The 18341-nt window shown below is 34.2% G+C and overlaps 1 protein-coding gene across 1 annotated transcript; it reads right to left on the reverse strand.

The window, feature by feature from the left end:
* Positions 1-4150: 4150 nt before the first annotated feature.
* On the reverse strand, positions 4151-17904 carry LOC126371496 (E3 ubiquitin-protein ligase Mdm2-like). The gene is made up of 5 exons (XM_050016808.1): positions 17746-17904; positions 16121-16183; positions 10553-10683; positions 9699-9893; positions 4151-7450 (listed from the first exon to the last, which is right to left on the reverse strand). The coding sequence occupies exons 1-5, from the start codon at positions 17774-17776 to the stop codon at positions 6818-6820; spliced, it is 1053 nt and encodes a 350-aa protein (XP_049872765.1). The 5' UTR covers positions 17777-17904; the 3' UTR covers positions 4151-6817.
* Between the last annotated feature and the right edge of the window lie 437 nt (positions 17905-18341).

Genomic DNA, 18341 nt, shown 5'->3' on the forward strand with positions numbered 1-18341 from the left:
TGTCAGAGATCTTGCTAAACTGGTCGTTACAACAGTGATTCATAGCTCTATCGGAGTCGAATTGGAAACAAAATGAGGGAAACAAATGAGTGATGTCATTAAAGTTTTATGTTTAAGTTATGTATGGTGCTAACAATAATAATGGAAACAGCGATTTATAAACGTTAGTTGTTTCACTTTACATTTAGATATTTTATTCTCATTTTTCCATCGGACTTTTTCCCGTGGGATAGACGTTTGGTACAAGTCTATCTATTGTAGTTGGATAGTAAGTAAATAACAAAACTTATTGCAACTTACAGACTCAAAAGTACCTAGTAGGTGGTACCTATGTTTTCGATTTAGAAGCAAACGCCTGATAATGTTTTAACTCAGAATATTAAAAAATCGTTATAAATTAAAACCTACAAAGAAATTGCAGACTGGGCTTATTACTTCTTATTAAGAAAAAAATTGTTACTATATTATAGGTATTATAAGTTATATCCTTAATACCAGCCTCCGTGGTCTAGTGGTACGGTAAGAGCGTTAGGCTCACGATCTGGAGGTCCGGCTTCGATTCCCGATGGGGACATTGTCGAAATCACTTTGTGAGACTGTCCTTTGTTTGGTAAAGACTTTTCAGGCTTGAATCACCTGATTGTCCGAAAAAGTAAGTTGATTCCATGCTTCGGAGGGCACGTTAAGCCGTTGGTCCCGGCTATTAGCCGTAAAAACACCTCCACCAACCCGCAGTGGAGCAGCGTGGTGGAGTATGCTCCATACCCTCTCTGGTTGATTGAGGGGAGGCCTGTGCCCAGCAGTGGGACGTATATAGGCTATTTATGTAAGTTATATCCTTATGAATATTAAAATTAGGGGTAGCGGTTTGTCTATTAATGTAATGAGTTTGTGGCTCTGCCCTCCCCAATAGGGATACGTGCGTGATTTTATGTAGATGCCTACGTAAATGCTTCGGATAAAACCAAAATGCTAACCGTCACGGTATTATCTAGGTATTTAAGCACCCTAGTGCCATAGAATATATCTGTTAAGCTTAGTACTTACTTATTATTATAAGGAAAATCTGTACAGCGCCATCTCTATTGTTTTTGAGGATCGTAGCCTGAAAAGTCCCTCATTACTTCGTTGTGGCCTTTTTATTAAAATTCAAATATATCTTTATTCAGTAGGTAACATAGTTACACTTTGAATCGACAATTTTTACATAACGAACGTCTCATCCGCCTGAAACTACTGCAGCTTCTCACAACCTGTATAGCCGGGGAAAAGAAGCTGCAAGAAAAACCTCGGCACAGGGCCCTAGACGTTCTTTAAAAAAATAAAAATAAACATAAAATATTGATATACAATTGAGTTAATTTAGCTGCCTAATATCAGTTCTCAGACAGTTAATCCCATGCATTCATATCTTCTAAATAATCACTAACTTTATAATAAGCTTTTTTGTAAAGTTTTTGTTTAACTACTTACTGTCAGTTGAAACTGCAGTTGAAAGGCAAATTCTGAATGTCAATGGGCATCTTATTGTAAAAACGTATACATTGCCCCTTAAAAGATTTAGTAATCTTATGTAATCGACTGACTTGTAAAGCAAGTTTATTTTTATTCCGGGTATTAACAATGGGCCGATCGCTATTTTTTGCAAATAATCCTATATGTTTTTTTTATTTTTAATCCCCCTGAAGTCATGGCGGAAGCGTTTATTATTATTCAATAGCATGCCACATGATTTTGTTCGTATTTTGACAGAACTACATGACTTATTTGGGTTCAGATATTAGCATCAATCAACAAAACGATAAAATTATATCGTCAGAATCGATAAAATGACCGTAACAAAATTTTATCACGTTGCGCATATTAGCGCTACAGGTCGGGATCCTCTGATGGTTTCAACATGGAGTGCAGGTGTGGTGCGAAGGCACTTGGGGGATGCCACCGATGGTGAACTACTTGATGTGGTGCCCAGCATGCCCAAATAACTGCATGCGGGAAGATTTATGATGAAGGCTACCAATGATGCTATATTCGTTGAGGAATTTTCGGTAGTTTAAGATTTGCTGTCGACACGAAAACGGATGAGAAAGGTATGCTAGCCTTACTACCTACTCACCTGAAAGTGAAGCCGGCTTGGAGCATACTTCACGCTGCCACTACCGAAGTCGCTTGGGTAGCGAAGAATGTTGCATCAGATGGCGTTGCACATCTTCAAAGTCTTCTCAGCAGTAGAGGATTCCTTGGAATGTTGTCCGTTCACGTGCTACCATAAAAACTCTTCAAGATGTATGGTCTAACGCGGAAACTGAACTTGTAATCTTCGGATGGTTTCACCACCTTAATTGTAGTTAGGGTATTTTTTAAACGAGTCTTCTCGGGCATGTCGTAAAAACCGACAGAGGATTTAGTGTTAAGTACTTATGTATTACTTGTGGTTCTTACCCAACCCATTAAGGATTACCTGTGTACTTTCTATACTTACGTAAAAATCGTAAAATATCAAAACTCAATGTTATCTTTTACCCTACCTAAAGACGTCTCTGTAAACCACATTCATGCGTTCTTGATTTAATGATTTGTATGCAGACTACGCGAAGGAGCTTCCCGTTCGAAGTTGATCACCATTTTTATATGAACACAATTGACACTTATTTTATTGAAGGTATAAATGCACAATATGCCATTAGTTTAAAGCCAAGAATGAGTTCAGCTGTTTATTATCCCGAGCCCTTCGTCATAGAATAATACTGACTATCGAATGGTGACTCCGTACCGGAATTCGTTTCGGACGCCAGCAGAGAACATTGCACCAAGCTTTTCGAACATTTACCTCACCCCCTCTGGCCGTAAGCGCTCAGGAGTAAAAGCAAACTGTTTTGTCTCTCTCGCACTTAAACGGCACACGGCAAGAATGAAAGATTTCTGTTTGTAGTGCAAATGTAAGTGTGCTTTCGGTTATTTCACCTTTTCAGGTGACTTCTCGCTCTGCCTACGTGAGTTTTAAATTAATACCTACTTGTTCTTCTTCTGGTGTCAGGGTTATTACTGAGCCGCCAAAGGCCCCTGACATGGCTCATGTAACGATTACTTACTGCCATCAGTAAGTAGTAACCGGGACCAATGGCTTAACGTGCCTTCCGAAGCACGGATCAACTTACTTTCGGACAATCTGGTGGTCGGCCAGTAATGTCCTACTAGGGACCACAAAGTATTTTTTGTGATATACCGGGAATCGAACCCGGGACCTCCGTATCGTGAGCCCAACGCTCAACCACTGAGGTCGTTACTACTTATTATGAGCGGCTGTGGGTTCTTATTTGTGACTGCCCAGCCCGATGCGTAACTAACGTATTATTGTTTGTGTATAGCATAGAATAAAAAAAAATATAAGTAATGTACTTATAGAAAAGTCATATCGCGCCGCGCTATAGTGAAAACGTCGTAAGCGCGTTTTTGAAAAATCAGTCGGATATGAAGTCCAATCAAGTAAAAAAGTCGAATAAAATATTTTATCTATCTATCTATGATTTTAAAACGTCACACGCAATAGACACACGCTAGTTTCAATCCAGATAAAAATTGTGGTCTCAATTTTATGATTTTTCTTTCCGGATTTTTATTTATATTTCCGGAGAAATTTATATTTCCGGATTGAAATTAATTGAAAGAAATCGATCGTTTTGTTGAAGAACCAAATCAGAATGTGATTTTTCAAAAAAGCACTTACCTACGTTGTTTTTGTTTACCCCGTTTACCTACGTTTTAATTCCATTTATGTCCGTGATAGCGCTGCTGTTCAATTCGCCATTTTAGTCGAACTCTATTATTAAAAACTTGGAGGAAGTTGAAAATGTTGAAATCTATATACTCTAAGATTAAAAAATATAGTAACTAACTCAAGTAATTATATTAGAAAATACGATCAATATTTTCTGTTCTTACATTATTGCCGTAGCACTGCAGTGGCAGATTACCAGTCGTTTTTTTTTTTTAATTTTATTAGTTTTACCTTATAGTAGTAGTAGTATACCATAACCATGTAGGTAGTTCTTGTAGTTTCGGAACTTACCCCATCAACTTTCAATACTTAGGAATATATGTTATTTGTTTTAAAATCTAAACTACATCTGGGAATAAATAAAAACCGAAATTCCTGAAAAAGAAAATTTATTATTTACTTTTTTGTTTAGATAAAATGTGTTTTTTCTTTTTTGTTTTTCTTTTCAAAGTTTATACAAGTTACAAGTATAGTTTACAAAATGATATAGAATTTACATTTAAACATAGGAGAGATCGATGTTTTAATATATTTATTTTTAAGATATATTTTTTCAATAAAGATTTTTAATGTAATAACAAGCGGTAGGAAAATGGTGGGATTGATCAAGATTTTAGATCGTGAATTAAAACAAAGAAAAGCGTAATAGAAAAGACCAGGAATATTTTACAATAAACAACTTATAATTAATTCGGGTTACGTTAATACAATTAACAAGAATATAATATACACACAAATCCATGCCCTAAATGAATGAAGATTCATACCTCTCTCCAATTATAATAAAAATATACTTCAATTGGGTAGATATAAATACAAGTAGGTACAAAATTATGGCATAAAATATAATAATGGACATTATAAATTATTATTAATAATATTACATGTAATACCTATAGGTACGTTCATATTAGAGTATGATATGGAACCCTATCTAACGGGTATTTGTGAATAGGTAAATTTTTGTATTAGTTAATATATAACCACGAATATAATACGTATAATCTATAAATATAACAAAGACTCAGTAAACAAACACTATCCTATTTAACGGATTGTCAAAACACTATTTTTACAAGGAAAACAATCCTTATATTCCAATCTTATATTTAGGACATGAAAATGTAAATTAAACAATAAGGTACTTAGGTACACTACACAAAAAAATGGGAAAAATATTTCTGGTCTTGTAATTATAATGGACCTAACATTAACGTGGTAGCCTAACTTAACGCCGTGTCAACCCTTAAGCTATTTTTAAAAATATATTCTACTTTTGGTTCGAAGTTACTGCGCTTTTTCGCGATGCATATAATTTTCTAAGTACATACGATAATTAACAAGAAACGTCCTTTAAAACATTGTTCGTATCTTCTTCTCTCGTGTAGGTTGTGAGGTGGATTACCAACCGCATCAACCCTGGTGTCAGAGTTACTATTGAGCCGCCAAAGGCCCCTGACATGGCTCTATATGTATATAAGACCTTTGTTCTTATATAAGACCATTTTTTTACACGATTCTAGTAGAACCAATACTATGACATAAAGTGACTATTACCATGTCTGGTCCCTTCCGTACATTTTAGATTTAGTACCAATACACGCCACCGGCGGCGCTATTTTTTTATTGGAGTACATTACTCTATTTCGCCAAGTAGCAACTAGATGTCGCTAACCGTGTAAGCTTACATGTGGAAATAAGTGTCATCTAGTGACGATGTTTCGTATCATTGTTTGACAGTTAGTGCAAATGCTCGCCGGCATGGCGGCACTCCATTTGAGCGCGTTTTAGTGACAATTTTCCTAGTATGGGGAGGGTCCCTCTGTTTAACTTAGTATATTAGTTACTCCATGCTATTACTATCTATAGTTTTAACGTACACACAAGTACATTTTACTGTACAAATAATTATTTTAAAATATTTTTCAACCCATTCAAAACAAATATAGGACACTTTTGATCAAATAGTTTTAATACACGTTACGTTTTATACATTTGAAACACTTAAAGAAAATCTTAATTAACTTTTATACCATAATAAATAGGAACATTTCTTGTTAACTAGCGTAATAGTACTTTACTAACCTAAGAAATTTCACATCAAATAATATATTATCTCTTCGGTGGAGAACGTTACCGTTTTATTTACACAAAATTAAATTCAATTCGCGCCTCGAGGTACTAAAATTAAAAAGCTAACGGATATAATATATCTACTTTTCTTGTCACTCTTTTAACACCTATGTTACCTATGTTCAAATTGGTATCCGACAAAAAACGCTGTTAACGCAAAAACGCAGCAAGCTAAGTTTGTGCAAGTGCAAATCATGAAATTAAATGGATATAGTGCAATATCTAATGAGATATACCTAGAATTAACGTACAGTCATGAGCAATATAATGTACCCACTTTAGAACTCTGTCGCACTAACATATTTGACAATTAGTGAGTCTTACAGCTCAATTTGTCAAAAAAGTTAATGTAACATGGTACCAAAGTGTATACATATTAATGCTCGTGACCGTACTAGGTCGTTGACACAAAATTATTATTTTCAAGAAAAAAATAATCAGCTTCTAATATTTGATCGGCCTATAAATGGAAAATAAGTTAAACTTATCTCCTAATTGGATAGAAAATGTTAAGAGATTTAGTTTATGGTCAGAGAAGATAGAAAACTGTTAGGCGATCGCATGGGGTAAAGGTATTTACTTAGCAAAAACATGGCCGGAATGCGAATTAATTAATATGTTACTATGTCATACGCTTTGAAATATTTAAATACAAAAAAAATGTGATTATGTTTCAAATTATTAATGCTTCTCTAACCATTAAATAAATCTCTTTAAATTTTGCACCGAATCAGGAGACAACCAAAATGGAAAGATGTTCTATATAATGTTCAAATAAGAATATTTAAAAGCGAAACAGTCCAAGTAACACTGTACTACACTAGACTGGATGCAGAAACAAACTATAATTCTAAAGATGTATCACAATGAATAATCAAACTCTAGAGAGATGGCGGTTTTAAAAGTTTACATGACGACTGCCTTCAAAACGTTGCTGACTTTACAATTACAAACTGGACACCTTTTTGCCTTGGCCCAAACTTTGACGGCGCACTTGTAACAGCAGCAGATGTGAGCTATCCGCCCATGGACAAACACACCAGATTTGGGCTCAGAAAGGCAAACTATACACATATTATTTTCTTCATTTTCCTTTTCAATTTTCTCTTTTAATTTATTACTTATTATCTTTTTAGTGATTTTGACCTCTTCGATAGTTAACGAAGGATCGCTGACGGTTTTCACTAATGGTGTTACTTGGACGTTATTGGATTCGTCGTCTGAATCGCTTTCGCTGTCGGAATAACTTAACCTAGGTCGTTTGTGTGATCGGTCAGCTGACTCCGCGCGTCGCCGCTTTAAAGGGTTGTGGAAAGTACGGCTTAACCTAACCTCAGTTTCTACGGCTTGGGAACAACCTGAGTCACTCTGTACGGTGGCAGGTTGGGAGCACCCAGCCGAGCTCTGAGCTGCTTCGTGCAGCTCCTGACTGTCTATACCAGAGTCCTGCGATAGGGGGCGGAAGGAGGATTGCGTTTTATCTAACAACTTCCGTTTGTGTTTGCGCTTCGGTCTCGGCGGGAACAGGTTTTTACGTACCTAGAATGCATTAGTAAAAAGTTTAATACAAATTATTACACAAGTAATCAAAAAGGTAAGTAATTAAAAAGATTTTTCTCGACTTTATACATTCTCATCTTCTTGTGTTTCATTCAGATTTACAAACAATTTATACAGTTTTGAAAGTCTCATTAAAGATGTGGCCGGTATTACATTAGTTTTGGTATTGCTTCCTGGTAAAATTATGATAAATTATTTAGTATTTAACATTCATATTATAATTATTTGAATCCGATGTATATCAATATTTATCAGAATGAACCAATATTTGTAGTCGTATGTCTTATAATACTGAACCCTATCTATACTTACCACGCCCGCTGATAATGTACAAAAACATATGTATATCGTATCATAAAGATAAAATTTTAAGTTATCGGTTTTTATGCCAAAATTGCCATCATGGCGTGGTTTCGTGTTCCCAACTTTAGATCATGAAAGAATCAATATTGTAATGTGCCATCATCGCTTTCAGTTTGTGTAGGCAGGTAGGCACGGAAGATTAAATGTATAAATATCATTTTGTTTCGGACATAATGGTGCTAATTCCTGTAAATACCATCTAATTTTATTTTAAGTTATATCTGTCCTTTTCTTATCCGCCGAAAAGGAAAGGGACGGGTAATCGACAAGCATAAAATTTATGGAACACACGTCAATTTTAAGCACAAATCTAAACCAACCGTCTAAAAATTTTACGTCAGTCAATAACCCGACACATTAATTTACTCATTCTTCCTAAAATTAAGAGCTGTGAATCATCCGTCCCTTTCCTTTTCGACGGATACGAAAATGACGGATATAACTTAAAATAAAATTAGGCGGTGTCTGCAGGAATCGGGGCCAATATCTTATAATGTTTTTAAGTTTGAGATTGAATAGCGTGACATCCAAATGTTGTATCATCATCATGGCTTTGGATTGTTTTCAGTTTAAATCTGACTAGCATCAATGAGCATCACAGATATCATGTCTTTGATACATCTTCTTTCAATCAATCAATCAATAATACTTTATTGCACAACAACATATACAATATATATATTTAAAAAAACAATATGCATATACAATATATGCATATATTCTTTCATATGGGTTCGATGACTGACTTCATCAACTCTGGTGTCGGGGTTACTATTGAGCCGCCATTGAGGTGGCCACTGATACGACTACTTACTTATCTAGCTAGATATGCCTTCCGATTCACGGAGTACCTGTCTTCCTCTCTGATTCTGACAGTCAATGATTCAATTTACAATGTTTGGTTCGAAGGAACCAAGGGACAGCTTCAAATGTATGCCAAATTCTAACCGGTAATCGGACCTTCAGAAAAGAACGTGACTCCGATTTGATTTTGAGACTTGATAGCACACCACATTATCAATGCAATAAATAATCCAATCATGGTTTGATTGTTTCAATTACAATGCCAATATAATCAAATGTGAAGTGTGCCAGCGTGGTGTTCGATGATCATAAGATTAAAACTTGATAAATTCAATTATGTCACGGTTTTTGTTGTTTGTGACTTGACAAAATATTCTAATGAAATATGTATCATAGCTACAGTCGAGCGAATGATCGTTGAAACATTTTCCTTCCTTGTATAAATAAAAACCTCGTAAAATAATACTTTACAGGACAGAAATATTACTCGAATTCCTGTTGTTTTGGTGTACAGTTGCCTGAAGATGCCTTAGTTAACAATATCAAAGCTGTTCCCAATCTGTATTATTATTTATCTGCCATAAGACTAGCGCTATACGAAGTAATAGCGGCCGTAGTCGCACAACTCCATACAAGGCTCTACAGTAACCTGTAGAAGTTTCCAGAACCCACCTTGAAGCACTTCTGGCAGTAGCGATACCGCGGCGTGGTGTTCTGTCCACCGCACAGCGCGCAGCGTCCGTACAAGGCTCCATACAAGGCTCTTCAGTAACCTGTAGACGTTTCCAGAACCCACCTTGAGGCGGCAGTAGCGATACAGTGGCGTGGTGTTCCGCAGATAGAACAGCGCGCAGCGTCCGTTGTCGCACAGCTCTAACTCGCTATACAACCTGTATCACCTACAGTGACTTGGCGAAGATTCCAGAACCCACCTTGAAGCACATCTGGCAGTAGCGATACCGCGGTGTGATGATCCGTACGCCGCAAAGCGTGCAACGTCCGTAGTCGCTCAGCTCCATACAAGGCTTTATAGTAACCTATAGAAGTTTCCAGAACCTACCTTGAAGCACTTCTGGCAGTAGCGATACCGCGGGGTGGTGTTCCGTCCGCCACACAGCGCGCAGCGACCGTAGTCACACAGCTCTAACTCGCTGTCACTCCTGCCGTCAGAAGCTGTTTGTTCCGAGTCCGCGAACTCTAAGTCCCCGTCGTCGCCCACTGAGACTTCAACCACCTTTGTAGTTATAATGTCGTTCTGTAAGATTGAGAATTACAGGGTTAATTTAAATTCAAATAATTTATTTTCAGAACATAATAACGTCCATAGAAAAAATAAATAATAATAAACAATAAATACAAAAATTGATAAAAACTAAAAAGTACAAATACATAAAAATTATAAACTAGAAATTAAAATTAAAAATCAAGATTAAAATTAGCATCACAATCAAAAATAAAATTAAAATCATAATCAAAATTATTATTAAATTAGATAGGAGAAATGAAAATCAAAATTAGGAATACAATCAAGAATTAATATTTTTTTAAAAAGAAAATGTTATGGACTAGCTCTGCGGATTATAAAGAAATACTTTTTTAATGTATAAAAGGAATTAACAACTATAAAGTAAATAAAGAGAAAATTAAATCGAAAAGCTCTGAGCCGGACGGGATATTATAAAAGGGTAATGGGTAATTTAATAATTTTATATTACCCATAAGCGTGAATTATGTCTATTTTTTTTGCTATATTTATCACTATGAATAAAATAAGAAATGCATAATTTGTCAATTCTTAGTCTAAAGACATAATTAAACATTGAGTTCCCAAAGACATTAATTCATGTCATCGACCATTATCTTCTGGAAAGGTTATTAAAAATTATAAAAATATAAAAAAGGTATGTAACTTACATCGCTCTGTCCGGAGGAGTCTCCCAGAATGGGCACTGGAGCCTCGTTTTCCGGCTCAGTGAAGGGCTCGTATTCGACTGGCTCATCATCATCGGTGAACGACTCGGTGTCACTGGTGTCGCGAACGTAATCTATAAACACATCCAGTTTCAACAACATTGTCAACTGATCACGCCCACGTGCCAATCGTTGTGTAATATGGCTTGATAGGCTAAATATAAAAATATAAGGATTCTTTTTTTATTTTTTTGTTCGCCAAATATATTTTTTTATTATCTAGGCTTTCAAATATAAAAAATATTTCTTTTTTATTCGCCAAATATTTTTATTTTTCTTTTTTTATGTGGTCTGTAATGTATGATTTTTAAAATAGTGTATTTTTTGCCTTTATCTATTTTTGTCTTTTCAGTCAGTGTCTTTTTTCTTTTTTTGTGCCTTCGTTTATACTATTTTCATGTCAGTTTCTTTTTTTTAGTGTTTCTTTTTTTTTTGAAAGATGGTTTTACAAACAGTCATTATAATTATGTTAAGACATGCAAAATCAAATGTTATGATTAATTAACAAAAATAACTATTTGAAAAATCCACTGCAAACTTACCAATGACAGTGACACACACAACTAGCTACTTAATGCTAAATATACACTAAACAATGTGGTCTAATGACAACGCCAAAATATAATGATAGTGTACAATGTTTCACACAATTTTATCAAGTAAAATCGTTTGCAATTTGTTTAAATTACCTATTCAGATAAAGTTCGTTCTTATTTACCTTATTATTGGCTAGACACCTTGTCTACTATCAATTAAGGTAAAGATTTTGTCTAAATATACGTCAGTATTCCTTAACCACTCCACAGTGGAGCAGCGTGGTGAAGTATATTCCGTACTCCCTTCGATTGATGGGAGAGAAAGACTACGGCCAACAGTGGGACGTATATAGGCTGTGTGTTGTGTTACCAAAAAAATTGTGTGAAACACATCTTAAGCTTCAATGCAATGCGTAGATGAATTTAAACGGTATACCAATTACAATGAGTCACTATTTGGATAGCAAGAACAGAGTACTAATTTAATGATGATGTGACAAAGCATTGAAGTCCTTAATTAAATTAAATATGATGTCAAAATGTACGGTTGCTTTAAGATTCGTTTTGTATGGGGACCAACAATGCCCTGAAAGAATTCAGTTTACGATATATTGATATATTTAACCCTTATTTTGTTAAGTAATCCAGTTTATCAATTCTCAATTATTTATTGCATTCCATGTAGTACAATGGGGTGTTACATAGGCATAGGAACTAAAACATGGACCCTGTAGGGCACAGCAACGTTGAACGGAAGAGAGGAAGTGTGTATTAAAATTAAAACTTATCATTTAAAAATTCGTCTACAGTATAGTCGTAGTTCGTCTAGTGTATTTTGTGAATAATAAGAATTATACTTAGTCAGCTATGGTACCTACCTATTTATATCTGTGTCTAAGACTAAACTGTGTCAAGGAAAGAATTGTACCCACTTTTTGGCAATAAATTATTATTATTATCATACACCAGAGTTTTTTCTCTCCTTTATAGCAGAATGAATATTTATACAAACTCAGGATATAAACAAGGACGTTGATATCCGGTTGTCAATGAGGTATATCACCTTGGTAAACCCCCAAATTTTATCCTCAGTCAGACTAAGTTCTAATTGAATTACAATGTTTGTAGTGCGAATGCGAACATATGATTCTAAAGTAACTAGGGGAGTTTCATATGAGTATTCGCACGTATAGATGCTCGCAAAGAGTGTAAATAACGTTGTCAGTAATATTGACAATAAAAGGTAAAGTCTATCAAGCGGATCAAGAAGGCAATAACAACGATATATAACAATAATTGATGAGACGAATACACCTTTTGTTTGTTTTGTGTAGCTGTAGAGTAAATAATATCATAAAAGCACCTTTCAAAGGGGTTAAAATGTTGAAACTTTTTGTGAGACAGATTCTATGGGTCTAATTTTCTTTTTTTTTGCGAAAAGCCTCAGTTATGGATGAATCTTAAAACAACCAGTAGGGTTTAAAACAAGCATGGTCTAGTGAGAGCATGTGTCCAGTCTTCAGTCCGCACGTGGCCGCAGCACACCTGATGATACCATCATGTTAATTAGCAAAACCATCAATCAACATGTGTTTCTATCTAATGGCGCCATCCGATTTTTTTCTTGACGCATTTGGGCCTTGTATCAAGCAGGACAATTTTATAATAAAAATATAGTTTTTCACAGATTGCTGATAATCGTCATTTTCTGAATTTCTCTGTATAATTAGGTGTAGCGACGCAATATTTTGGAGTAGACGCAATACAAAGCGTCAAAATCGCTCTCCAGAGACGATTGTGACGACTGCTATCAGACACATATTCGACAGATTGAATTAAACAATGCTAATCTAGAAATAAAAGCCAATCTAAGTGTCCCAGGTGATAAGAAACATTTCTTAAAAAATATCTCATTTGTCAAGGTTGTCCTCTTGCCTATAAGGGACACAGGAATCAACACCTTTCGAACTATTCAAATACTTTATAAGACTAGGAAGAAAGCCGTCCTATATCGTATGGCGCCGATAGATAGAAACACACAAAGCACAAAACATAAAACTCCATTCCAACACAAATAACGAAAGTTCCTCACAGTGTGCAAACAAATTAAACGCGATGTAAGAAATAAAAAATTACGCCAAAAAGCATGTTAATTTTTTTTAAAGCCCGTAATGTCAGTTTTGATTGCACTTTATATACAAATAATTTAAAATATGAATGTGTCGTTGTTAAATAATTCTTCACGACCTGTATTGAATATAAATAAAATAACTAACATTAAATGCAATTTTAACTCCGGTTCCATTTGAAAGTGTCATAATTTTTTTAATAAATAAATTAGGTATTTGATTGTAGACTTGCTAAGCCTACATTTCATTCATGCAACAGACAAGAATGTAATAATATTATATTCAAAACGAAGCTAATTTATAGTAGGTACGATCACGAGTACTAATATGTATACAATTTGAAACCATGTCACATTACCTTTTTTGACAAATTAAACCGTAAGTCTCATTAAATGTGTGACTGTACATAATACATTTACTATTTATTGAACTAACATATAACAGACTTCTTCACAAGTATAATTGTCTTATTTACTAACGAGGCAATAACACTAATTTATTACCTACAAGTATATTGTGTTATTATCGTCTCGTTACCAGAGTGGCTCAACGTTTCCCCACATTATTCTTTGTTTGCACAGAGCTCATAACTTTCTTTAGCAACTTTCACATTCTAGTCAAACAAAATATACCAGTTATGAATTATTATTATCGAATTATTTGGACGAGACTTTAGGTGTTAAAGCTGTTTTATGTTGATAATATTTTTGTTTTGGTATATTTACTTGGCTTACTTTATGTAATATAATTACTTGTATCTCTAGACTGTCATTTGAACATGACATGTATTTTAAATAATTTTAATGCATTCAGAAATCAGGATAATCACCTTCTAAATGCTCAAAATTGATAAACTACATCAAAATACAGTACATTCGGTATATACTTTCTGTTAACTTCGCCCTTATAAAGGTATGCCCTTCGTTACTCATACTCCCCATTTGATCAGTTGGAAATACCGAGACATGTTCCAACAGGAACGGCTATTAATACCAAGAAATAGACCAAATGGGAAACAACATACAGGCACCTGCCACGACAAAAAATAGTTCTTCTGGGGATTCCCAAAGGACAGACGGGTAGTGTATGGTTATGTAAGCAAAGTGTATAAAGGAACTCTTTATATAAATGAATATAAAGTAATTGCAATATAAATAGTATTATTTATTACATATTAACAACATGCGTCACAGTGATCAACTACATACCTACTTCAAATACATACTTATGATTTATTATTATAGAAGTAAAGAAAACACTTAAGAATATAGGCAGTAGGGAGGGAGGTAGGAACCTAGTTTTTCATATTATTGTTCAGAATTCTTTAACAAGAATTGAGAGGTTTTTCTTCTTTTTAAAATAATTTTTGTTAGACTATGTGAAGCAACCCAGTGATCAAGTTTCATTTTTAACAATTCTAAATGCAAAGTTGCACATTCAATGAAGCAATCATTTAAGTAACGAATTTTCCTTTTAGGTTCTGCGTTTCATTTACCTATACCACTTAAAACTATGTATATATCATTTACTCATACATTTTATCACTAACACGCACTAGGAAGGGGTTACGGAAATTCACCTGCGCAGGAGTAAGTTCCCACGCCGAAGTCGCGTGCTACAGCTAATAGGTATTTGATAAACATATATTACTTAAAATTAAATAGCTAGAGGCTAGTTTGATAGTATAATTATCATGTACCAGCAAAATGATAAGCCACCAGCCAAATTGTCGATAAAACGCGCGTGCCATCGTCCATGTCCAAGGATTTTTTGAATTAAAAAAAAAGTTTGTATACTATCTCGACTTCTTGCGCTATCAAAGCGTGACGGTAGACACAATTTGACTTAATTACTGGATTTACTGGCATGCCACGATGATGGCACTGATATCCGAATGGCAAGAACAAGTCGCAACATGTCCGCTGACGTACCTACTAGCTATTTACTCACGAATGCTAATGTGAATCTGAGTCATTGCACCGCAGTGATGTTGAAACTTGTTTTGCCGCCAAAACTTATGTCACCTAACGCGCTGAATGGATTTCTAATAAATAAAAATAATATCAGATGACCTTTACTCTTATTGGTATTGGTACTACAGAACCCTAATCAAAATGGAACATTTTTTTTTAATGTATTAATGTTGGCCTAATTACTTAAGTTATGTAGTTTATTTTTTTATAGCTAGTTAAGAAATTTGTAGCTTTCCAACAAATGTCAAATGTCAAAAATTGATTTGAACAAAATACATCACATAATTTCACAAGAAAATAATGTCAAATTGTCATTGACATTCGCCAATAGCATGTTAAAATTAAGTATTGTTTTTGCCAATGATGTATAAAATGTTACTGTAAGATTTTTGTAGTCACGTGAACTCAAGTTATTTTCGATGGGACCGCATTTAAAATTGCATTAAAAATAATCGGTACTGGTTTTGTCTATGTTTGGGAAGTTTTTAAGTAGGTTTTTATATATATTTAGATTCAACAAAAAATTGTCAGAAGCAATACTATATAACAGTAGGAAGGTACATTACATTCTATTTATAATTTTAATTATAGTTTATAAAAAAAAACGTATATATTCCATTATATAGAAGCAGAAATAGGTCTGCCATCAAATAATTTTGTAAAATAATTTTACTAAAACTAAAAAAAAAATATTTATAAAAAAATCACTTGAACTGATATGATGGCAGCCCTAATTATATTTTAAAATAATTAAGGATAAAATACTTGAAGATTTTTTAAAGCAAGACATGTGTAAGGGAAATTTCTAAATACCTACCAGCATGCAATTATTTAAGTGTTTTTTTTTTCTATAACTAGCTACTTGGTACATACCTGTCTCTCTTGCTTGTATACTGTATATGCTTTCAGTTGAACATCTGCGGCTCCAGCAAGGCTCTGAAATATTAATAATAAAAAATAAAATAGGTATATTAAATATAAATAATTCGAGACAATATAGCAATCCCCATTTTAGTATTATTTTTAAGAACATAAATATTTTTAAATTGTTTATGAAGTAGGTAAATAAGAAATTCAATTTTAACTATTATTTAAATATTGTTTTTTATTATATGTAACTTAAATTATTCGCTTGTATTATTATTAAAAAATAAGTAGGTAGCTGTTTAGCTTATTACTCTTATTAGACACGAAAGTTGTAGGTACAACTTTGATTTAAATAAAAGTTAGGTATTTTAACTAAATTTAGGTCTATTTTATTTTATGCGATATTCAAAATTATATGACGACACGAAAGAATTAGGTAAGTAATTCGTGTAATTTTAGTGATTTTCATATTTAGCTTAACAAGACATAATTATATTGATTATTGGCTCTGTACACTCAATAGAGTAAAGAGAGAATAAAAAATAGTTAAAATATTTTTTACGTCATAGGCCTTTGTTTGACATATTTCTCTCTCCTTCTTCTTCTAATCCTGTTATCCCCTGTTGGGATGTAAGGCTCGAATAACAGATATCCACTGCCTGTAGTCTTTTGCAGCCATTAGCTTGCTCCCATGACATATTTCTCTCATATTGAAAATTATTAAGTTTTCATAACAACATACCTAATCTACATACAAATAAGTACATACACAACATTCATTATCCCTGTGCCCACCAGCAGAACCACAATTCTATAGACGACAATACACACAAGTTATTTATTTGACAATTTATATAACTTTACTATTCTTGGTAAATACCAAGCAAATGCTTATTAAGCATCATCTCATCATCTCCCTATCCATCCATAGGGAAGGCCCGTGTCCCAGCAGTGGGGACATTAATGGGCTGATGATGATGCTTACTAAGCCACAATGATGAACTTCTATAGTGACAGGTTACCAGCCCACCGCCTATAATTTAGTCCATCATGTTAGGATTCTGAAAAACAAAACAATCGTTTATCATTATCATCCTTTCATTTTGCCGTAAAAATAACCAGAAAATAGCCACCCTAGTATATAGTACCTATATGATATTTATTTTTATATCCAATACAGATTGTAAAAACAACCACTTGTAAATGTCAAAGATGAAAACTTATAAAAGTAAATAAATAAAGTAGTTTAATGTAGAAATTATTATAGTACATATCGTTTGCGAAATGACACACAGTCGCAATATTATCAATATCTATTTACACATATAAATACCACAAAGATAAGTACTTTATCTATCAAAGTAATATGACCAGGACAGGCGGTCCCACGCTTGCCCGCCAATGGAATAACCAGTTTCCTACTATAATAACGCTTCATACGATTCGGCCTTCAAACCTCACACTACTACTACCTCGACTACTACCTACCTTACACTACGCAGCCAAAACCAGCTTACCGTGGTATCTCACAACTGACCAAACCACCGGAACATAATGGACACAGTTCTAGAATGCATTTGTAAACGAATGCAAAAGTAGCTGATAACAATCACTTTATCACTTCTACATACCTGCGGTATATTGTATAGCACTTGTATTCATAATATGTAAGATTATTTCTACTGCCCAAACCGCGCTTCGATACTAAATATTGTGTGAGGAAATGAGTGCGCCTTCGCTGTCTCGTATTATTTTCTTGACTCGATGACACAAGGGAGACCACGGAAGCGCGGGTGGGGTACCGAGTGTTGCCAGCGCAGAATTAAACTTGAGGCTAGTTTAAAATATTAATAAAATATTCTCCTTCTTTTTTGAAGTTGGTTAAAAATACCTTTCGATTTGGTAACGAGGTTCTCTTATTGTATATTTCTTAAATGCCTCTGTTGTCATTATTGATATCTAGTAAAAAAGGGCAATAAAAGCGTTTGTTGTATGGGACCCCATTAAGTATTTATTTTATTTTGTTTTTAGTATTTGTTGTTATAGCGGCAACAGAAATACATAATTTGTGATAATTCCAACCGTCTAGCTATTACGGTTTTTGAGATAAAGCCTGGTGACATACAGATGTACGGACAGACAGACAGCGAAGTCTTAGTAATAGGCTCCCGTTTTTACCCTTACTTTAAAAAAGTTACGAAAATAGGGAAAACTCGTTTATTTACTG

This window comes from Pectinophora gossypiella, chromosome 12 (genome assembly GCF_024362695.1).
Source record: "Pectinophora gossypiella chromosome 12, ilPecGoss1.1, whole genome shotgun sequence".
Lineage (NCBI taxonomy): Eukaryota > Metazoa > Arthropoda > Insecta > Lepidoptera > Gelechiidae > Pectinophora > Pectinophora gossypiella.